The sequence below is a fragment of the Pleurodeles waltl genome, chromosome 9 (assembly GCF_031143425.1).
Source record: "Pleurodeles waltl isolate 20211129_DDA chromosome 9, aPleWal1.hap1.20221129, whole genome shotgun sequence".
Taxonomy (NCBI): Eukaryota; Metazoa; Chordata; class Amphibia; order Caudata; family Salamandridae; genus Pleurodeles; species Pleurodeles waltl.
Genome location: NC_090448.1, coordinates 502,799,533 through 502,823,189, shown reverse-complemented (window position 1 = coordinate 502,823,189; position 23,657 = coordinate 502,799,533). Strand labels below are relative to the sequence as shown.

The window sequence follows — 23,657 nt, the reverse complement described above, 5'->3', positions numbered from 1 at the left end:
ACTTCATGCCAAGCCATGAGTCAGTGGCCTCCGAAAATGCTTGCTTTCAAAGTCTTATTACTATTAAGATTTATATCTGGCAAGTGTGCTGGCTGGATAAAGTAGCTAAAGAAAAGCTACTAACCGTTATTGTGTAGATTTTCTTCGAAGCAGGCGAAAAGAGACTATTATTATCATGGTGCCACGTGACAGAACATTGGTCTAGAGCAGTGATGTCTGTCCGTTGATTTTATGAAAGGTCAGTGAAATATGCCTATGCTTAATCTCTGGATTTGATTCACCCATGTCTTAACATAGATATTGGTTAGGTGTAGAGCGATTTTTTAATGTCTACAAAACAGTGATGGATGAAATCCTTGACTTAATCTCAGCCACTGGTAATTACTCAGGGCCCCATCCCAGTCCATCGTTATTTTGATCGTGATGGCCTCTATTGGAGTGAATTCCTGTTCCCCAAGAGGTGCTTCCCTAGGCCCTGGACCCTTGACTTGCATCAGTTGAGCTCTTCCAGTGACATCCTGAAGTTCTTAACTCTGCACGCTGGACTTAGAGAGGATATCTTTTTTGGCGGGACTAACCTGGTCTCTGTATCTGACTCGCATTCCAATGCAGTTGGTCTGACTTTGTGGCATGGTCCTGGTCTAGTGCAACAAAATACCCACAGTTAGATCTTTCTTCTTCTTTACACTATTTTTATTCAAACATTTAAAACTGCATATCTCCAGTTCCACTGTTTGGATTTTTGTCAATCTGGTCTCATTTTATTTGTTCAATTTGACTCTATGGGCCACATGTACGAAATTCAGGCTTTGCGACTCGCAAAGTATGAGTCGCAAAACCCAATGTAGAACAGTGTCAGTGACACTGCGATTCCTAATGGGGTCGCAAATGACCTACTTCATGAACATTCATGAGGTAGGTCGCAATTTGCGACCCCATTGGGAATGGCCGCCCTTCTAGGGATGGTGGCCTGCTGGACACAGCAGACCACCATGTCTGTGACTGCTTTTAAATAAAGCAGTTTTTTTCAAATGAAGCCTGTTTTCCTAGAAGGAAAACAAGATGCATTTCACAAACAAAAAATGAAAAGTTTTCTTTTCATTTTTTCAGAACAGGCAGTGGTCAGTTGGACCACTGCCTGTTCTGAGTTTTTTTTTTTGCCGCCATTCACAAAGGGGAAGGGGTCCCATGGGGATCCCTTCCCGTTTGCGAATGGCTTAGCACCAGTTTGAAACTGGTGCTAACTGCGATTGTTTTACGACCGCATTTGCATTCACAAAACAATCATACATGGGACTGTGACTCACAATTAGGAAGGGAACACCCCTTCCTGATTGCAACTCGCAAACCCTTTTTGCAATTCGGTAAATAGATTACTGTATTGCAAAAATGGGTCTGTACATTCCAAATTGCATTTTTCAAGTCGCAAACGGCCCAATTCGCCGTTTGCGACTTGAAAAAATGCATCGTAACTCTGGCCCTATGTTCCTAAATTGTAGTGGGATGTCTCTTTGCAGTGTTTTCATTTTATTACTGTTTGTGTGCTGCATAAATACTTAACACACAGTGCCTTAAGCACTAAAATATCATATAAATAATTAAAACAGACTCATCCATTCTTTTTAATTCTCTTTGATTGGATTCTTTTGCTTTTTCACAATTCACTTCCATTCTACCTGACTGTGCATCTGTGATTCTGCCTGCTGCAACCATGGAGTTTGAGCTTAACAACCTAGAAAGCTACGCTGTAGCTGAGCTCAAAGGAGTCTGCAGGGAGAAGGTGCTTCCTACAAACTATAGCTACAACAATCAGGAGCTCTAGAAGGCCCTAAAGAGGCCCGACAATTACAGTTCACAGTGTAAGAGGAAAAGGAGGTAGACTCTGAAGATGAGCAGGAGAAGGAAATGAAAGGGGAGTATGACAATCCCCTGATTGTGGTCTCAAAAGAGTGAGGTCCCCTGCCAGATTCAGAGCAGGCAGCACTGTCCTTTCCTGCAACCTGCCCTCAGAGGAGCAGGAGGACTGGAAAGCAGAAAGGAAGTTCAGGCTGAAGATGGCCAAACTGAAAATGGAGGAGGCAGCTGCCCACAGGGTTGCAGAGGAGAGAAAAGCTAAGGCAGAGAGAGCCTTGGCAAATGAGAAGGCTGAAGATGGCAGAGCCCTGGAATAAAAGAAGCTGGCCCTGGAGAAGAAAAATCTGAGGCTTTAAGTGCTTTGGATGAAAGAACCCTGGTATTGGCTCATGAAGTTAACCTTAAAGATTATTAGATGAATGCTAACAAACCTCAGAGTCCAGCAGCAATGGTGGCATCAACATCCTAGTGCCTAGTGGAGTCAGGAGGGTCCGCAGCCCCAAAAGCCTGGTGTTTAACTTTGTTGTGGGGAATGATATTGACAAGTGGTTTGAGGCATATGATGTTGCCTTAGAGATGCTCAACATCCCTGAGGAGGATTGTGTAGCCAGTGTCTGGAGGCACATCCCCAATGAAGGAGGTAAAGTCATTGTTATCCCTAGGGAGGGGAGACAGGATGAGGTATCCATCCATGAAGGACACTCTTGTCAGAAAGTATGTGCTCCCCCCAGAAAAGTATAGACAAAAGTTTAGGAACAACCAGAAGTTGCCCTTAACAGTCCTGGCTGGATTTTTTAGATTACTTTTGCAAGGCACTGGGTGGTTGGGTGAAGGGCAGTGATATAGGTGATTATAAGGAACTGTACAATTTGATTGCCAGAACCCACATGTTCAGCAATTGTTTTACAGAGTTGCTACAACACCAATTTAGCGACTTTTATGGTTTACCCTGACAAGGATTGTGGATGTTGTTTAGAAAAGATTTTCTCCCCCTTCAAAAACTCAATTGCTTGCAAAGTGCATCTATAATGTATGATCTTCATTGAGCATGGTCAAATAGTGAGACATACATAGGTGGACAGGGTCCCTTCTGAAATATCGGTAATGAGAGGGCCTTGACAAATTATTGCTTCTGAACAGATCTCCGTGGGAGATTCTTTCATGAGAGAAAATCTTTTCCAAGCCTGAATATTCAGGGAAAGCATGGGAGACAGATCTGAAGAAAAACAATGGGTATAGCACGCGAATGCGGTCGCAAAACAATCGCAGTTAGCACCAGTGTCACACTGGTGCTAACCCATTCGCAAACGGGAAGGGGTCTCCATCGGACCCCTTCCCCTTTGTGAATGTCAGTAAAAAAAAAAATTCAGAGCAGGTAGTGGTCCTACAGACCACTGCCTGCTCTGAAAAAATGAAACGAAAACGTTTCATTTTTTGTTTTTGAAATGCATCTCGTTTTCCTTTAAGGAAAACGGGCTGCATTTAAAAAAAAAAAATGCTTTATTTAAAAGCAGTCACAGACATGGTGCTCTGCTGTCTCCAGCAGGCCACCATCCCTGTGAGGGTGGCCATTCCCAAGTGGGTCGCAAATTGCGACCTACCTCATGAATAGTCATGAGGTAGGCATTTGCGACCACCTTGCGAGTCGCAAATAGTGTCATTGACACTATACAGTATTCGGTATTGTGACTCGCAAATTGCAAGTCGCTCTGTCTCACAAATTGCGAGTCGCAAAACCAAAGGTTGATACATGTAGCCCTACGTATCAAGCCCCACCTGCTGTGATATATGGCTTGTCAATTTGGTGTCGTTGATGCAGAAACTTGTGCATCATGCAATTCAGTGGCTGATTTCTGGCTAGGAGGACTCATACTTTTTTCCTCCTTACATCGATCAGAACCCATGGTGGCCATCTTTGCCGAGGCATTGTTAAAATATAAAAATCACCATTCCAAGATTCACACCCAATTATGAGCAAGGGGCTGACCCAAACCCCCCACTAAGAATGTAGAAGTTATTAGAAATGATAGGTCTCAAATAGACAACCAAAGTCGTCTTTAGCCAAGAACTAATGAAGCAGGGTGCAATCCAGCTGCCCTTCTGTGATTAGAACCTGTGATGTGCAGGTCACTCTCAGGTATTCCTAGTGCCCATTGACCTACTCATCTGAGCTTCAGGCTTCACTATATTCTGTCAACTGAAAATGAAAGGCTAACTGCTGTGTGCAGTGGGAAGCTGTATATATTTAATGTCTTTTGCGTTAAGGTAGCATTGTCTTTCATTACTATTACTGCAAACTGGGCATGGTAAGTGTCGGGAAAGTGAATGATATTATCAATCCTTTTCAAATAGTATTGGTGAAGTTCCTCCCTGGCCTGAGGGAATGACTCAAAAAGGAGTACAGGGAACATAAATTAATGATCCTTCATTCTGAAGTAACTGTATCTCATGGAAAGAGTGCATTAGGAGGTGTGTTGAGCTCTTGGCAAAGTGAAAAAATAATAATTCATGTAATTATCTTATACGGCGTTTTGTGACTTTTGTTAAAACATAAGAACACACGTTTTTCATTTATTAGCCTAGAAATTGGGGAAGTCCTTGGGCAGTGGGTGGAATGAAGATGTAATGCAAAATATATGAAAAATGCTTTTCCATGACAATCTTTTTCAACCGTAATTTTCTTTGACATTTTTCTTGAATGTCACCCAGGAATCCTTAAACAATGTCAAGAAACACGAAGGAGCTGTTCAAAGAGCTGCCGCTCTTCTTGCTGAGTTCGAGACCCATATCTTGGAAGAAAAAGTGACCCTTGATGAATTAGAACAAGGTTCCCCCCTCTGCTCCAAAATGATGCAGTGCAACGCAGAATTTGAATTGACTGTCTCTGAGATCCAAGCCTTGACCTATGGCTTGGAACCCATGTGTCACCCAAAGGCCAAACAGCAACTTCAGAATATTTTAAGCGCGCTCACAACAAGGTGCTCACTGCTGAAAGAAAAGTTCGCCCAAAAGAGAGCTGACTTGGACAGGTATGTTATGCGTCATAAGTGGAGCAGCATCTTTAGAGTATTTTATTCTATAGTTGTATTTGAGAATTTTTGATAGTGTCATTCATCTAGCAAAGATCATGGAACTGTTTTAAAACTGAGGCCCAGATTTACAAGAATCTAGTGCATCAGTACTGATGTGCCAGATTTCTTGCGCCTCCTTACCGTCACCTAATGACACCATGGGTGTGGCGTATTGTAAATACACACATTAAGCGTCTTGTGGCAATTTCATGAACTAGCATAAAAAATGTTGATGCCACTGCAGCAAAGTTCAAGGAGGCCCACTGACTTCAATGAGTGCGTCCTTTTAAGGCCTGCTTTGAGCAGGCGTTAAAAAAAAACAAAATGGGGCAATTAAATCTTGTTGATTTCATCGCACCATTTTCGCGGGCCTCCTGATGCTGGAACGCCCGCCCTGCATACATTATGCCTAGCTCAGACATGTGGCGCAAGGGGTTGCAAAGTGGCGCAATGCGTGCATTGTGCCACTTTGTAAATATAGGGCTGCGAATTTTGCTTCGTTGAGCCACATTAGTGCAAAAAAATGATGCTAATGTGGCGCCAAGGTGGAACAAAGGCCTTGTAAATCTGGCCCTAAATGTCCTGGCTTTTGCGTACAAGTGAAAAACTGTTTAACTTAAATCTGCAAGTTACTTACTTAAAGTTTGCTGCCTTTTTTCCTAATGCTTCTGCCATTTATTCATTATTAAATCCAACACGAACAAATATAAGATGATAAATAGACATTGTTTGAATTATGAGCACCAGAACTCTGGTCTGAACATAAAGCCCTTCATCATGAGTCATGTGTAGGGTGAGCAGACGTCCTGGATTTCCCCGGACAGTTCCACCAGTTTTCAGAAGACTGTCCCACCGCTTTTTTAAATTTTGAATACATGTCCCGGTTTTTGGGACAAATGTCCACTCCTCCTGAAAAGAAGACTAGAAAGTTATGCTGATGCCTCCAAATTCTAAGATAAGTTATGTAGTTTATCTTTTTGTTTCAGGCAGTGCAGGAGAAGATCAGCTGCATGCGCCCAGCAGAGGGGAGACATAGTGGGAAGGAGGGCAAAGGTGTTCAACGTAGAGGTCCTGCCATAGGTAATGTTATGTAAACGGAACCTTGTAAATGTGTGCCTATATATATATATATATATATATATATATATATATATATATATATATATATATATATATATTTATATATAAATATATATATATATATATTTTTTTATATATATATACATGCACACATTTATTTAAAAGGCTATGTTTACACCTGATCTCCTCCTTTGCTGCCTGAAAGAAAAAGATACTTTGTGTTAGTTATTAAACTCTTTAGAACCATTGAGCATACCTTTCAATTCCTCTTTGCAGGATTTGTGTGTACGTTGCCAGTCGGCAGTTATAGTTAGGATCTAGTTTCCATAGGAAAAGTGTTGTTTTTTTTTGCCAATAACTTTGGTGTTGCTTGATAAATCTTCATGAAATGTTCAAACCTAGTATGCACCTGAGTTCAGCTGTTGTGTTGAAAGTGAAAGTGTGATTCATCAAGCAGGGGCCGAGAAAAAGGGGGGTCCCAAATCGTGTTTTCCCTATGCAATTTCGCTTAGGGAATTTAGACACGACTACACCCTGAACCCGCTGGATTGATTTACTCCAAATTTGACAGAAAGGTAGCTCTTGGTCCAGAAATAGCCCTTTTTGTGATTCAGTGTAGATCTGTTCAATAGTTTTCAAGTAAATAAAGAAAAAACAAAACTGTATATCTAGAGAGGTGGATCCTCTGTGGATCTGACAGATCTCATGCTGAGATCTGATTGCTGGCAACACTTCAATCAGGAAATGTTGGCAGTCTTTTTGAGACTCTGTCTCGGACGACTCCCAAAGAAAAGTAAAAAAAAAACAGAAGGGGGCAGCTTAGGAATACTCTGACCTCCCAGACTTGGTGGTGTGGACCCCATCGGGCCCAAAAGCATTTTTTTGTAATTTTTCTCATGAAAATCATTGAGGATCCAGGAATCTCTGCAATAATAAAAAAAATTAAAATAAAACAAGCACGGTCTCTCGCGCTTGTTTAAAACTTGGCCCACCCCGGGTATTTATTTTGGCTCCTGGTGTGGTACCTTTATTTGTGAGAACCCTGTTCGTCTGCTGTATTACTTTTGTTAGTCATTTGAGATGTCATCAGTGATGTAATTGACTATGTCATGAGTGATGTAATATGTGATGTCATAAGCAGTGCATTACAAAGACGCAAGTTATAGTTAGCTCAGGTAACTATAACTGCTGAAATTCTCTGGTTTTGTGGAAGTAAATTCAGGACATACCTATAATGTCCCTGGAACCTCTGTTTTTTTTCAGTGAATTTCTAGTTTTTTTTAACTTCTATTTCCTTACTATAAGGTCTCTGTAACCTTTGGGTTTTCAGTGAATTTCTATGTTTTTTAAATTCTATTTCCTAACTATAACGTTCCTGTAACCTTTGTTTTTTTCAGTGAATTTTTATATTGTGTTTAACATATAATAATTTTCATTACTTCACGTTAATCCAACCACCACAGCGCATGGCCGAAGGGAGTTGGCCGCAGTCTATCTCTTTGGGTGTGAGAATAGTTGTAAGAGAGTGTATCTGGGGTGGGAGTGACTGTGAGAGTCTCTGTCTGGGTGTGCGAGTGCATGCATCAGTGTCTTAGTGGGTGCATCAGTATCTCAGTGGTTCTGTGAGTGGGTGCATGAGGCTCTGAGTGGTCTGTGAGTGGGTGTATGAGTGCCTCAGTGCATCTGTGTGTAGATGCATCAGTGTCTCACTGGGTCTGTGAGTGGGTGCATCAGTGTCTCACTGGGTCTGTGTGTGGGTGCATCAGTGTCTGAGTGAGTCTGTGAGTGGGTGCATGAGGGTCTCAGTGGGTCTGTCAGTGGGTGCACGAGGATCTAAGTGGATTTGTGAGAGGGTGCTTGAGGGTCTGATTGGGTCTGTGATTGGGTGCATCACTGTCTGAGTCGGTCTGTGAATGGATGTGTCTGTGTGGGTCTGTGAAGGGGTGTGTCAATGTCTGAGTGGGTCTGTGAGTGGGTGTGTCACTGTCTGAGTGGGTCAGTGAGTGGGTGTGTCAGTGTCTGAGTGGGTCTGTGAGTAGGAGCATGAATGTCTGAGGGGTGTGTGAGTGAGTGGTCTGTGAGGTAGTGTGTGAGTGAGGTGTCTGTGAGTGGTGTGTGAGTGTCTGAGTGTGTCTGTGCGTGGGTGCATCAGTGTCTCTCTGGGTCTGTGAGTCGGTGCATCAGTGTTTGAGTGGGTCTGTGAGTGCGTGAATGAGGGTCTCAATGGGTCTGTGAGTGGTTACATGAGGGCCTGAGTGGATTTGTGAGCGGGTGCCTGAGCGGCTGAATGGGTCTGTGAGTGGGTGCATCAGTGTCTGAGTGGGTCTGTGAGTGGATGTGTCAGTGTCTGTGTGGGTCAGTGAATGGGTGTGTGAGGGTCTGAGTGGGTCTGTTAGTGGGTTTGACCGTGTCTGAGTGGGTCTGTGAGAGGGTGCGTGAGGGTATGAGTTGATTTGTGAGTGTGTGCTTGAGGGTCTGAATGGGACTGTGAATGGTGCATGAGGGACTGTGGGTCTGCGAGTGGGTGTGTGAGGGTCTCAGTGGGTCAGTGAGTGAGTGCGTCAGTGTCTCAGTGGGTCTGTGAGTGGGTGCATGAGGGTCTGAGTGGTCTGTGAGTGGGTGTATGAGTGTCTCAGTGGGTCTGTGTGTGGGTGCATCAGTGTCCCACTGGGTCTGTGAATTGTGCATCAGTGTCTTAGTGGGTCTGTGACTGGGTGCGTCAGTGTCTGAGTGGGTGTGTGAGTGGGCGTATGAGTCTCTAGGTGCGTGTATAAGTGAATGAATTAGTGTATAAATGAGTCTGTGGGTTCTCTTCCAAATTTTTTAACATCTGTGAATAAATCGCGCTTGGCAATGCATAATTATTTTAAGCCCATAATTTGCCCATAAAACACACCTATACCACATGCCCGGGGTAAGGGTACCTCCACCCTGACCACTTATGCCACTTTCAATTTAGGATTTTCACCCCTGGGGACAGTGTCCCGTGAAATAAAATGGCCACCACCACTTTCTAGTTAGGTTGCGGTCAGCACATTACATTGCTTCTCTTTGCATGTGCCTTCGAGAATATTTGTGAGCCCAGATATACAAATTTGTTTTCCTTCTAATATCTCCTAAAGTACTGGACAGATTTTCACCAAATAAGCAAAAGCTTAATCTTACAGAAAGCTAGATTTCTGCTAGGTTTCGTGTAATTCCGTCCAGTAGTATGGGCTGTAGTCATGTCTAAAGGTCCTGTGAGAATTAACATGGGAAACACAACTTTTTTGACCCCCCCTTATTCTCGGCCCCTGCTTGACGAATCACCCTGAAACTTTTTGTGCGCAACAAGAATCACTAGGTCCCTTTTTGGAAAAGTTTGTGAAGATTAGTCAAACGATGCCAAAGCTATAGACAAGTCAAAAAATGCTTTTTCTATGGAAACTAGGTCCTAACTATAACTACCTACTGGCGATCACCAAATATATATAAAATATATATGTGTGTGTGTGTATATTCACTGAAAAAAGGTTAAAGTAATGTTATAGTTAGGTGAATTTCTCAGTGACTACGTTAACATTTTGAACAAAAAAAAACACAGAAATTCACTAGTTATAGTTAGCAGCACTAACTATAGTTTTTGCACCTGCCACGCACTGCTTATGACCTCACCTATGACATCACTCATGACGAGTTCCATGACATCATTTCTGACATCACTGATGACATCTCAAATAATATCATTGATGACATCACTGATGATATCATCCAATGAGTGTGCTAGTTCATTTATAATTAACATGGAAAAGTGTGTGCACCAGGTACTAACCTATGTGCATGTGCTTGTTTTGCTTCCAAAGAAGCGCTATCTGTAAAGTTGTCACCATGATATGAAGGCTGCAAGTAGTATGATATTTAGCACTTTCAGATCTTGGTTATTTTTAGCAAAAAATGTTTTTGCCAACTGTTACATAGAATTTTACACTGTTCTTAGTAGAATCTTTTTAATACTCTGTGGTCTTTTTCTTGCAAGAGTTTCACTGTTTGCAAACAGTGTGGTAAAGAGAAAAATCTCTCCATAGAGTAAACATTGTTTACAGTACTCAGTTGCCTACTGATATCAACTTTATTTCTTAATGTAGGTTCGGTGAGTGTCAGGGTTTGATGCAGATAAAAGCTGTGGGTAGTAGGGCATTCATTGTGGAGTAGATGTTCAGTATTTTTAGGAACTTTGTCTACCTAGGGCCTACCTTAGGGGTGCCTTACATACACAAAAAGAGGAGGTTTGGACCTGGCTAGTGGGTACACTTGCCCGGTCGAATTGGCAGTGTAAGACTGCACACACAGACACTGCAGTGGCAGGGCTGAGCCATGTTTACAGGGCTACTTATGTGGGTGGCACAATCAGTGCTGGAGGCCCACTAGTAGCATTTGATTTACAGGCCCTGGGCACCTCTACTGCACTTTACTAGGGGCTTACTAGTAAACCAAATATGCCAATCATGGCAAAGGCAATCACCAATACCATTTAAACAGAGAGCACTTGCACTTTAGCAGTGGTCAGCAGTGGTAAAGTGCCCAGAGTACCAAAACCAGTAAAAACGAAGTCCAGCACACAGTCAAACATACAGGAAGCAGAGGCAAAAGATAGGGGAAACCACACCAAGGGTTCCAGGTCTAACACATGTCCCCCCAGCTGAAAATGGGGAGAACTACCCAACCAAATGGGAGTTCTCATTACCAAGGCTGAATCTGGACAGACCATCAGCATTGGGGTGTTCTGTACCAGGGCGGTGTTCCACCGTAAAGTCCATTACCTGTAGGGAGATGGACCACCTCAACAGTTTTGGGTTCTCACACCTTATCTGCATTAACCATCTGAGGGGCCTGTGGTCTTTCTGAACCCGGTAGTAAGTCCCTAACAAATAGGGTATTAGCTTCTTCAGCGCCCACACCATGACAAAAACTTCTCTCTCAATTGCTCTCCACCACCGTTCCCTGGGGAGTACCCTCCTACTAATAAAGGCTAAAGTCTGATCTAGGCCTCTTCATTTAGCTGTGCTAGAACTGCCCCCACTCCATGCTCTGAAGCGTCAGTCTGCACAACAAATTCCTTGGAGAAGTTGGGTGCCTTCAGCATGGGTGCTGTGCACATGGCTGCCTTTAGGGCATCAAAAGCGGTCTGACAAGCCTCAGTCCAGATCACTTTCTTGGGCTGCTTTTTGGAGGTCAGCTCTGTCGAGGGGGTAACTATGGTGCCATACCACTAGACAAACCTTCTGTTGTAACCGGTGAGACCTAGGAAGGCTCTCACCTCTGTCGGGTCTTGAGGGGTTCCCAAGCCAATATAGTATCAAATTTGGGTTGCAGGGGTGCCACCTGGCCACTCCCCACCTGGTGTCCCAGGTAAACCACAGATCCCTGTCTTATTTGGCACTTACTGGCCTTAATAGTGAAGCCTGCCTTCTGCAGGGCCTTCAACACTTCACAGAGGTGTTGCAGGTGTTCATCCCAGCTGGAGCTGAACACTGCAATGTCACCCAGGTAGGCAGCGCTGAAATACTCCAGCCCAGCCAAAACCTGATTGACCAACCTCTGAAAGGTGGCAGGGGCATTTTCCATCCCAAAGGGCATAACTATAGTACCCCTCTGGGGTGGAAAATGCTGACCTCTTCTTTCCTGCATCGGTTACGGTAATCTGCCAGTACCAAGACATTAATTCAGATGTGTTGAGGAATTTGGCAGCTCCAAGTCAATCTTTGAGCTCATCAGCTCTGGGAATGGGGTGCATGTCAGTCTTAGTTACTCTGTTGAGTCCACAGAGTCCACCCAGAACCTCAGTTCTGGGGTGTCACCGGGGGTAGCAGCCTTTGGGACAAAGGCCACTGGGTTGGCCCAAGCACTGCTGGAGAACTCAATTACCCCTAACGCTATTATCTTGGAAACCTCATCTTTGATGCTGGGTTTGACCTTGTCAGTCACCCTATAAATCCTGTGTTTCACAGGTGGTTTGTCCCCAGTGTCCATATCATGGGTAAACAGATGAGTGACCCCTGGGGTCAAGGAAAAGAAGGAGGCAAACTGTCCCAGCCACTGGCGACAGTCCCTCTGTTGCCCTGGGGTCAGTGTTAGGGAGAGGTTCACATCCTCCAAAGACCCATCTTTCTCCTGGGTAGACAGGAGATCAGGAAGAGGCCCAGTCTCCTCTGCTACCCCATCATCTGTTGCCAACAGTATAGTCAGTTCGGACCTCTCAAAGTGAGGTTTGAGGCGGTTCACATGTAGGACCGTCAAAGGGTACCTGGGATTCTGCAAGTTCACCAGATAGGTGACATCACTCTTGCGCTCCACCACTTCAAAATGCCCAGTTTACTTGTCCCAGTGAGCAGGAGTCATCTCTAGGGCCATGACCCACACTTTCTATCCTGGCTGAAACTCAACCAGAGTGGCATTCTGGTTGTACCACCATTTCATGTTCTCCTGGCTAGCTTCTAGCTTCGCCTGAGCAAGTTTCGTGAAGCGGGAGACTGGTTTCTAAAGGCCAGCACATAGCTAAACATGTCCTTTGGGGTCTTACTGTATGCTTTCTCCAAGCCCTCCTTCACAAGAATCAAATGTCCCCTCACAGGGTGCCTATACAGCAGCTCAAAAGGGCTAAAACCAAGTCCCTTCTGTGGTACCTCCCTGCAAGTAAAGAGAAGGCATGGCAAGATGACGTCCCTCTTACAGCTCATGGGTTCTGATAGGCCCATTATCATGCCTTTCAGGGTCCGCCTGAATCTCTCAACCAACCCGTTTTCTTGGGGGTGATAATGAGTGGTGAACTTGAAGGTCACGCCACACTCCTTACACGGAGACTTCATATAAGTAGATATGAAGTTGGTACCCCGGTCAGACACCACCTCCTTGGGGAACCCTATGCTGGTACAACTCCCCATCAGTGCCCGGCCCACCACAGGGGCTGTCACTGATCTCAGAGGGATGGCCTTCGGGTATCGGGTGGCATGGTCCACCAAGACCAGGATAAATCTGTTGCCCATGGCTGTCTTGGGATCCAGAGGCCCCACAATGTCAATTCCCACCTGCTCAAAAGGGGTGCTGACAACAGGAATGGTTGGAGGTGAGTCTTGCATCTCCCCCCACTCTTGCTACTTGCCTGACAAGTCTGGCAAGACCTACAGTATGCATCAGAGTGCCTCCTCATTTGGGGCCAGTAAAAGTGGATGACAATCCTCTCAAAAGTTTTGTCCTGCCCCAAATGTTCAAATGTTCAAAATGGCAAAGGAATATCACCACAAAAGCACTCAACACCAGTTTAGACAAATAGCCAGTTTTTATCTGAGTAAAACAAGATCAAAATGACAAAAATTCAACATACACAGGCAAAGTTATGGATTTTCAAAGATTAAACTTCAATATAGCGCTTAGAAACACAAATGCTTCAATTTGGTGTTATCACGGCGTCATGAGGGAGTTGTTCCCAGCAATCTGACGCCAGTGGCGCCGGTCATGGAGTCACACGGACCCCTAGGTACAGGACCTTTTGAAAGTGAGGAAACAAGACAGTGCACGGATTCGCAGAAGCAAGGCATTGCTGAATTTGGTGCGGTGTCGGTTCCGGTGCTGCAGAGCTGTGGAGCGAAGGCGCCAGTACAAGTTTTGGGTCCTTGCTGCGGAGTAGTGGAAATAATGCAGTGTCGGTGTGAAGCGTTGGTTCCTTCCGCTCCAGTGGGGTCGAAGTCTGCAGGTTAAGATGCGATGGGGTGACCTCACGGGGCGCGGGCAGGCCTGGGAGCTGCAAGCGCCACGACATAGTCTGGTTGTCACGAACATTGAAGACATGGCACTGGGGACTCACTAAGTCACGTGACGTCAGCGGAGCTGCAGCAGCGTCAGGCCTGCAATGTCAGTCGGGGTCATCGCACCCCAGTGGAGACCACAGCTTCGGTTGCAGGCAGCGTCACAGGGTCAGGCAGCAGCGTCAGTCTGGGTGTCATCTGCATCGGTTCACTTGGTTTTTCTTGGTTTTTAGCCATCTTTCACTCCCAAGGGCCCAGAAACCGAAATAGGCATCACATGGTGAGTTAGGGTCCACAGCAAGTGAACCAAGAGGCTGGTAGGTGAAGTCTTTGCTGTCCCTGAGACTTCTTAACAGGAGGCAAGCTCAGTCCAACCCCTTGGAGAAACTTCACAAGCAGGATATACATCAAAGTCCAGTTTTTGTCCTCTCTGAGGCAGAAGCAGCAATTGCAGGCCAACCCAGAAAAGCACACACAGCAATGCGTCAGTACTCCTCCTCCAGCTCTTCAGCCCTTCTCCTTGGCAGAGGTTCCTCTTGATCCAGAAATGTTCTACAAGTCTGGGGGTTTGGGTCCACTACTTATATCAATTGCTGCCTTTGAAGTAGGCAAACTTCAAAGAAAAGTCTCTGTTGCTCACAAGATCCTGCCTGGCCCCAGACATACACCAGGGGGTCAGAGACTGCATTGTGTGAGGACAGGCACAACCCTTTCAGGTGCAGGTGTCAGCTCCTCCCTCCCCACTGTAGCCAGGAGACTCATCAGGATGTGCAGGGCACTCCCACCTTCCTCTGTGTCACTGTCTAGAGGGAATTCACAAACAGCCCAACTGTCAATCTGACCCAGATGTGGATTCCACAAGCAGGCAGAGGCACAGAATGGTTAGGCAAAAAAATGCCAACTTTCTAAAAGTGGCATTTTCAACATGACAATCTAAAAACCAACTTTACCAAGCAATGTATTTTTAAATTGTGAGTTCAGAGATCCCAAACTCCAGATTGCTACCTGCTCCCAATGGGAAACTGCACTTAAAAGATATTTAAAGGCAGTCCCCATGTTAACCTATGGGAGAAATAGGCCTTGCAATAGTGAAAAAACAAATTTGGCAGTATTTCACTATCAGGACATGTAAAACACACAAGTACATGTCCTACCTTTTAAATACACTGCACCTGGCCCATGGGGATACCTAGGGTCGAATTGACAGTTTAAACCTGCACACATAGATGCTACAGTGGCAAGTCTGAGCCATGTTTACAGGGCTACTGAAGTGGGTGGCACAATCAGTGCTGCAGGTCCACTAGTAGCATTTGATTTGCAGGCCCTGTGAACCTCTACTGCACTGTACTAGGGATTTACTGGTAAATCAAATATGCCACTCATTGAAAAGCCAGTCACCAATTTATTCAGAAAACACTTCCACCTTAGCACTGGTCAGGAATGGTAAAGTGCCACAAGTATCAAAACCAGCAAAAACGAAGTAGAGCACACAGTCAAAAATACAGGAAGCAGAGGCAGAAAGATAGGGGAAACCACAACAAGGATTCCAGGTCTAACAGTGTTCCATGATGTTGATTCCCACAGAAGCTGTGCCTCCAAGGTGGGGTTCATGAGCCTTTTGGTTATGGCCTAGGCTTTGGGAATGAATGGGAGGGGGTAGCTGGACCCTTTAGAATACCAGCACCCTGAGAAATATATGGCATTCAGACTTGGGAGAAGCCAGATGACTAGACATCTCTCCAGATACTGGCTTACTGTCACCCCTTGATGTGGCTATGGAGGAAGGAGCATCATATTCAGTGGTGCAAAGAGCAGCCGAGGTCCTGGACCTGGAGGTGCCTTCGGTGGCCGTCAGGACTAACCTCCTGACAGAGGTGCTTCAACCCGGACCTTCGTTTTCCGAATCCCTGCTCCCATTCAATGAAGCCATTACAGATGTCTTACTGGATACTTTGTCCAAACCCAGCACAGGGGCTTCTGTGAACAGGACTATTGCTTGCCGCCATCGCCCTGCCCTGGGTGACCCAGGCTTTCTAACGTAGCACTCCACCCCTGAGAATTGGCTATTTAAGCTTCTACCTCCCAGGGCGTGTTCCCTTCTGCACCACTGGAGAGGGAATCCAAGAGGCTGGATGCACTAACAAAGAAGATGTTTTGTTCCGCCTGCTTAGCATTGCGATCTGTGAGGGCAGCATGCCTTTTGGGCCGTTATTCCTACATACTGTGGGATACGGTTGCACAAGTGCTTCAGCAGGTCCCATAGGAGGCCTGGGCTGTACTTTCCCCAGCAGTTGCTGATGGGAGACACGGAACACAGTTCACTTTCCGATGTGGAATGGACTCAACCGCCTCACTGGGCAGAGTGGCTTCATCGGCAGTGGCCTTGAGGTGCCATGCCTGGTTGAGGATGTTGGACCTGGCCCTTTTTGGCAGGGTAATCCCCAAACTTTTTGCCTCCTTCCTCCTATTTTTCCTGACCTGTTTTTGTTGGCTTTTGATCTCTGAGCACTTTACCTCTGCTAATCAGTGCTAAAGTGCGTATGCTCTCCGTGTAAATTGTACTGTTAATTGGTTTATCCATGATTGGCATATTTGATTTACTAGTAAGTCCCTGGTAAAGTGCACTAGAGGTACCCAGGACCTGTAAATCAAATGCTACTAGTGGGCCTGCAGCACTGATTGTGCCACCCACATATTTAGCACTGTAATCATGTATCAGACCTGCCACTGCAGTGTCTGTGGATGCAGTTTTAAACTGTAAATTCGACTTGGCAAGTGTACCCACTTGCCAGGCCTAACCCTTCCCTTTTCCTACATATAAGACACCCCTAAGGTAGGCCCTAGGTAGCCCCTTGGGCAGGGTGCAGTGTATGGTTAAGGTAGGACATATACTAATGTGTTTGATATGTCCTGACAGTGAAATACTGCCAAATTCGTTTTTCACTGTTGCAAGGTCTATCTCTCTCATAGGTTTACCTGGGGGCTGCCTTTAAACATGATTAAAACGTAGCTTCCCTTTGGGAGCAGATAGATATGTGGAGTTTGGGACCTCTGAACTCACAATTTGAAAATACACCTTTTAGTAAAGTTGGTTTTAAGATTGTGTTTTTGAAAATGCCAATTTTAGAAAGTGGGCATTTTATTGCTTGAACCGTTTTTGTGACTCTGCCTATTTGTGGCTTCCCTGTCTGGGTTAGTTTGACAGTTGGGCTGTTTAGTCTCTAGACAGTGACACAAAGGGGACTGGGGTGTAGCCTGCATATTCCAATGAGGCATCTGTGCTAGGAGGGAGGGGAGGAGTTGTCACTCGCACCTGAAAGGGCTGTGCCTGTCCTCTCACAATGCAGACCCCAACCCCCTGGTGTGTGTCTGAGGTCTTGCCTGGGCAAGACAGGATTTCACAATCAAGTGAGGCTTTCCTTTGAAGTAAGCCTACTTCAAAGGCCAAAATGGGTATAAGAAGAGGACCCAAAACCACAGACTTTAGACACTTCTTGGGGTAGACACTCTACCTCACAGACACTTCTGGACAAGAAACCTGCTGGTGAAGAATCCCTGAACCAGACCTGTCAAGAGGAACTGTCTGGCTGCCCAAAGGAATCACTGGGACTGCTTTTCTGACAAGGACTGCAGCCTTGCTGTTGCCCTACTGCCTTGCTGCTCCCTGGCTGTGCTGAGAAGTGCTCTCCAAGGGCTCGGATAGAGCTTGCCTCCTGTTCCCTGAAGTCTCAGGACCAAAAGACTTCTCTCCTGCATCTGGACTCCTTGTGCAGCGAAAATTCGACGCACAGCCTGCTAAAAACAACCCACCAGGAGAAATTCACCGCACGCCGAACTGGGACGATGCAGCGTGACTTCGCAAGGAGAAGATCGACACCATGCCTGCGTTGCGACCGGAACTTCGACGCACAGCCCACAGGATTGACACACAGCCGACCCGGGATGACGCAGCCTGACTTCCAGAGAGGAATCGACGCATCGCCTGCTGTGCGGGAGAAATTTCCACGCAACGCCCACTGGATCGACGCAGCGCTTGTGACTTCACTCTGCAAGCCCAGGATTCCACGCACAGTCCCCGGGGCGCCAGAAATCCCTGCAAACTGAAGAGGAACCAAGTCCGCGTGCCAGAAATCGATGCAAGGCCTTCCACTGCATGGAAAATAACGACACAAGTCAGTGTGCGAAGGTGCGAAACCGACTCCTCTGCGGTCCCTAGCGGAGATTTTGAACGCGAACTAGGTATTTTGTGCTTGCAAGAGACCTTTATTGTTTAAGAGACATTTATTTGTTTTGCAAAGACTTAAGACACTTTATATCATTTTTACAGTGATATCTCAACATCTTCTTATTGCATTTTAATCATTTTGACCTTCCTCTTATCAGATAAATATTATTTATTTTTCTAAACACTGTGTGGTGTATTTTTGTGGTGCTATATGGTGTTATTGTATGATTTATTGCACACATACTTTACACATTTCCTTCTAAGTTAAGCCTGACTGCTCAGTGCCAAGCTACCAGAGGGTGGGCACAGGATAATTTGGATTGTGTGTGACTTACCCTGACTAGAGTGAGGGTCCTTGCTTGGACAGGGGGTAACCTGACTGCCAGCCAAAGACCCCATTTCTAACAAAGGACATCTGCCATTTCTGGGGATGTCCAAGCTAATCTTATGGACATGCCCTTTGATGGCACCCATCTCTTCGGAGAGAAAGCAGTCAATGTGTTCAAGCACTTCAAGGATTCTTGTGCTATGGCCAGGTCCTTGGGCCATAGGGTGGCCCCTCGTCCCGCCTCAGTCTGCGTTTTGCCCCTTTCGTGGCTACGGAAGGGGTACCCAACCAAGTCCGTTCCCATACAGCCACCATGCTTCACAGGGTGCCCAGCCTCTGCCTGCCCAGGGATGTGGGATCCATCACCCCAGTGGATCAGGGAGCCAACGGTCTGGGCTGTGTGAGGTTGTGGACCATCTGTCAAGAGGCTGTGCACCTCTGGACGTGGCTGGGTAGCAGGGCAACATCTGGAGGGCTCTCTGAATGCCAGAGTAGACAAACAAATCTGAAAATGCGTACTGGATCAAGAATAACATCTCCATCCAGAGGTGGCCAATGTCTATTTCACCAATAGTGAGAACCTTAGTTAGATGTGTTTGCTTCTGCAGAGAACGCGCGTTGTCAGCAGTATTGCATGTTGGAGTTTTCGAGGCCGCAATCACTCGGGGACACTTTTCGTCTTCAGTGAAACTCAGGCCTCCTGAATACCTTTCCGCCCATACCACTTCTGCCCAGAGTTCTGAAGAAGATCAAGAACGTTCGGGCCCAAGTAATCCTTGTGGCTCTGGACTGGGCATACAGTGTCTGGTATCCTGAGCTGCTGAGCATATCCATCAATCCTCTGATCAGACTGCCCCTTCAGGAGCATTTTCTGTCGCAGCAGCAGGAGAGGGTTCTGCACCAGAACCTGTCAACTCTCCGCTTTCTTGCATAGTGATTGAGCGGCAACAGTTGTCAATTTTAAACCTTCCGCCCGAAGTCTGTAATATTATCTTGGAAGCCAGTTGTCCCTCCAGAAAAACTGTATATGCTTGTCGTTGGAAGAAATGTGTGGCATGGTGCACAGACAAGTCTGTTGACCCCCTTTCTGCCACTCTCTGAGGTTCTGCTGTTTATACTACTTTTGGCACAGCACAGCTCTGCTATGGGCACTCTCAAATATTATATGTCTGCAATTCCCGTTGTTCTGAGGTTGCCTAATTAACATTCTTTGTTTGAGTCCCCTTTTGTACATAGGTTCCTTAAAGGTCTTACACATGTTTCCTCCACTCCCATTCATTATGTCCCAATGGGATTTGAATTTGGCTTTGACTTTTTTTTTAGGTGTGCTGTTTTCGAGCCACTCCACAATTGCCCTCTCAAGCTTCTTACTTTAAAGACTGCCTTCCTTGTGGCCATTATATCTGCCCACAGAGTGAGTGAGCTGCAGGCTTTTGTTTCAAGCCTCCATAGGTTTCTGTCTGTCCTGGTGAAGTGGTGTTTCACACCATGGCCTCTTTCCTGCCAAAAGTGGTTACTCCCTTTCATGTAAGCCAATCCATCACCTTATGTACTTTTTACGCCCCTCATATGCCTTCAAGGAAGAGGACAGACCCCACCATCTGGACCCAAATAGATCATTGGTATGCTACCTTGATCGTACAAAAGAGTTCTGGGTGGATGATCCACTCTTTGTCGGTTATGTGGGTGCGAAGAAAGGTCAGGCTGTGGAGAAGTGGACGCTCTGGCCAAGAAGCTACACCCTGAAGGTTTTCCTGCTCATTCTACTAGAGCCAAAGCAGTGACCTCTGTGTTAGCATGCAGAGTTCCAGTCCTTAATATCTGCCTGGCACAAGTTTACCAAACACTACTGCCTGGACACTCAGGTCCGGAGGGATGGGCACTTTGCCTGTTCAGTCCTGCAGGACTTTCTACTATGAACTTGGTTCGCAGACCCACCTCCGGGGATGGTGTTAATTGGGTATTTATTCAAAGGTAAGGAAAATGCAACTAGAAGTCTCTTTCAGATCAATTAGTTACTTACCTTTGGTAAAGCCTTGTCTGGTAGAGATATATTCTAGTTGAAGATTCCTTACGGACCCACCCATCCTCCCTGCTCTACGAAGTGTTTTTGATAGGAAGTGTGTTAATGATAAGTACTGTAATGAGTAGATGATTAATTCCTATTTGCCAAAAAAGTTACAGTCTTGCAAGCCTCTCACTGGATTGTGAACAGTAGAAAGGAGTTTTAAGATATTTGGAGGTTTGCAACTGGAAGGCCTCAATGGAAGATACTGGAACATTTGATGCAGAACAGGACCATTTCCAGGCATTTGCATAGAGCAGTTGCATAGTGTATCAGTGTTATAGGGAGGATTCCAATAAGATGATGAAGTTGCTGAAACCCATTTTTTGGTTAAATTGTTGATTTTCCCCATGAAGCATAACACTGGGACGACCCACACATTTCAAACTAAGATTGAAGGCTCTGGATGGAATCCCAAGGTGGAGATGCATCAAACAGGAGTACAATAAAATCTTTGGAGGCCAACAACTCAGTTTCTGCTCTATTTAAGTGGAGCATGTTCTGTCCCATCCATTCTTGCACTAGTAAGAGCCGTTAACTACATGAATATGGGCTACACGTACCCTTGATATCTTGACATGGATATATATATCTTTGGTATAAAGTCATGTGACGTGTATCAGTGGTGCCTAACTTTGAACTGATGTTCCTTATGAAAAATGTAACTTTTTATCTTTTTTAAAATGCTGATTTGATTTCTGATAAAGATTTTACATGGAAACATTCAAGAGGTGTACACTCAAAACAATAAAAATGTGAACTTAACATAAAAATGGTCATTTGAAAAGGCTCTTCAGAAACTACGCTGTGTCCCGCTTTGAAAAATAATTTAGAGATTTGCTGTCAATTGACTGGAAAACTGAATGAGAATGTCCTTTAAGCACCAACATGTCTTTCACGGCAAAACGTGTCCAGAAATATATATTAGTTATGATTTCTGTGGTATCAAACTTTTCCAAATAAAGCTGAAATAACATCCTCTACAGGGTAGCGAACACACAACTTACATTAAGTTTTCCTATTTACCAGAATTATTCTTTCCCCATCTTTAGAAAATAGTGCAGTCATACCAATTCTGTTGCCCTAAGCATGTTCTCCTCATTTTACTGCAGCAGCTAATAACATGATCCTAAACAAAATTAATTATATTTATTTTTGATACCTGCCCCTTGAAGGTGGAAAATATTCTGTCTCCTTCTATTACTCTTGTGCTATGTAAATTAGGCAAACTTTCGCTATCTTCATGGCAAGGTGAATAATGACTGTAAAAAGGATCTTGTCACTGCACTAGTTGAAAAATTCAACAGCTGATCTTAAAGTTATGGCCAATTATAGACCAAACTCTTATCTAGCAAACCCAGTCAGGGTTACTGAAAGTATTGTCCATCAGCAGCTTTCTGTGTTTGGGAGTTTGATAATACCCTTGACCTCACCAATCAGGATGTTGTCCTTCTTTCGGTACCAATGCTGTTCTTCCCTGAGTTGCAAAAGAGATTTGTATACTGCTAGATGGAAGAGGCGAGTTTTTGATTTTATGAACCTCCTCAGTGACTTTCTTCCTGGTCTCTCACACTATCTTGCTTGACAGTTTGTCAGACATAGGTGTGAATGAACAGGTCTTTCAACCTTTCTAAAGGGCTGCTCCACTTTTCAGGACATTCCATTTTGCTGAAAGAGGGGAATTTCATCAATTCTGTTGGACAATTCTTGTACATGGGAGCTTGGTTCCAGAGAATAAATGTATTATTTCTGAATTCTAGGGGTCTGATTTGGAGGAGGTCAGTAATGGTGATTCGGTCAATAAAAGACAGAATCACTGCTCACAATTCTGGTGGCCCAGCCATCCTATTTTGAGTCCCTTCAAAGGTGAATATCCCACCAACAGAGACACCTGCCATTGTGTAGTAGAAACCGCCGTTTTGGGGACAGAGGAGTTATCCACTTTAGGATAGGAGGTCCACCACAATGATTTGCAGTGTTAACTCCATGAAAATACACCATGGAAAGCACAGCAGACTTTCTACAAAAGGTAAACATATTGTCATTAACATGATTAGCCACCCCACCGCATTTTATGGACACTAGCCTGGTAGATACTAGCAGTGTTCTTCCATTTCCATCGGGTGCTAACAGTTGGTGGTGGGCATTTCTCCATCTACTGCTGCCATTGTTAAGTTCTTTTCTAGGGGTTTCACCAATAAAGTGGCCCTTCTTTGGCCAAAGTGTGGAGAAACATCAGCTGTCAGAAGGAGTTGCACCACCAGGGCGCCAGAGAACCTATATCAGCCATTGGAATTCCACTGGCATGTATTTAAATCGGCCTTTTACAATACATAGGTTGTCTAGCTACCAAGAAATATTGCACCAAAATAAAAGCAAATTCTTAATGGTTTGCTCTTGGCGTTTGAACTGGGAAACAAAGTACCTGTGTTTTTCTACTGGTGTCTGTTTTTCATTTATCTTAGCTCAGTCTGGAAAGTGAATTCCTACAAAAACCAATAGGGATTTTAATTCTTATTAATGTGGCTTTAGGCATAGGACAGCCTATGCCCAAAGCTGTCATTAAGAAACATTTTCCATATCGGGATACTTATCTTTTTATGTTTTCAGTTTTTGACAGCCTTTGACCTAATATTCTTTGTTTGGAAAACTATCTTCTTGGAAACAGTTAATTCAGCAATGAGGCTAAATGAACCTAAAACATAAAAATGAATTGAAATGTTAGCAGTCAATATGCCACATATCCAAATGACCAATTAATTCTCCTGATGTTGTAACTTTATTACAGTGGAATTCATTTTTCATCATTAGTCTGACCCAGAGAAAGAGACAGAAATACAGGAGATGGGTAAGAAAGGTGGAAGAGAAAAATAAGAAAACAATGACAATGGGAGGAAAGAGGAATGAAAAAGAAGCTGTAAGGGTGAGGTAAAAAGGCAGAAAGTGTAGAGTGGTTGAAATAAGAGGCATGAGATGGACTCATTGCCACACAGCCTTTAGATACGGCAGTCCTGTCACTCTACAGTGTATGTCTGTAGATAGATTAATAGATGGTTATAATAGACAGACAGATAGACAGACAGACAGACAGACAGACAGACAGACAGATAGATAGATAGATAGATAGATAGATAGATAGATAGATAGATAGATAGATAGATGCTCCGACATGCCCATTAAAATAGAAAGAGCAATATCACTGAAATGATGTATTGAAATAATCTTTATTTGACCATAAAACAGCCAAGTTAAC

The 23,657-nt window shown here is 44.7% G+C and overlaps 1 protein-coding gene across 9 annotated transcripts in view; it reads left to right on the top strand.

Moving 5' to 3' along the window:
• SYNE2 (spectrin repeat containing nuclear envelope protein 2) overlaps positions 1-23,657 on the top strand; it is a 1,823,309-nt gene that overhangs the window by 934,550 nt on the left and 865,102 nt on the right. For all 9 annotated transcript variants that reach the window (XM_069207355.1, XM_069207357.1, XM_069207362.1 and 6 more), the window contains one exon: positions 4,564-4,883. In XM_069207355.1, coding sequence (XP_069063456.1) covers positions 4,564-4,883 — 320 coding nt within the window. The remainder of the gene's footprint in view (positions 1-4,563; positions 4,884-23,657) is intronic.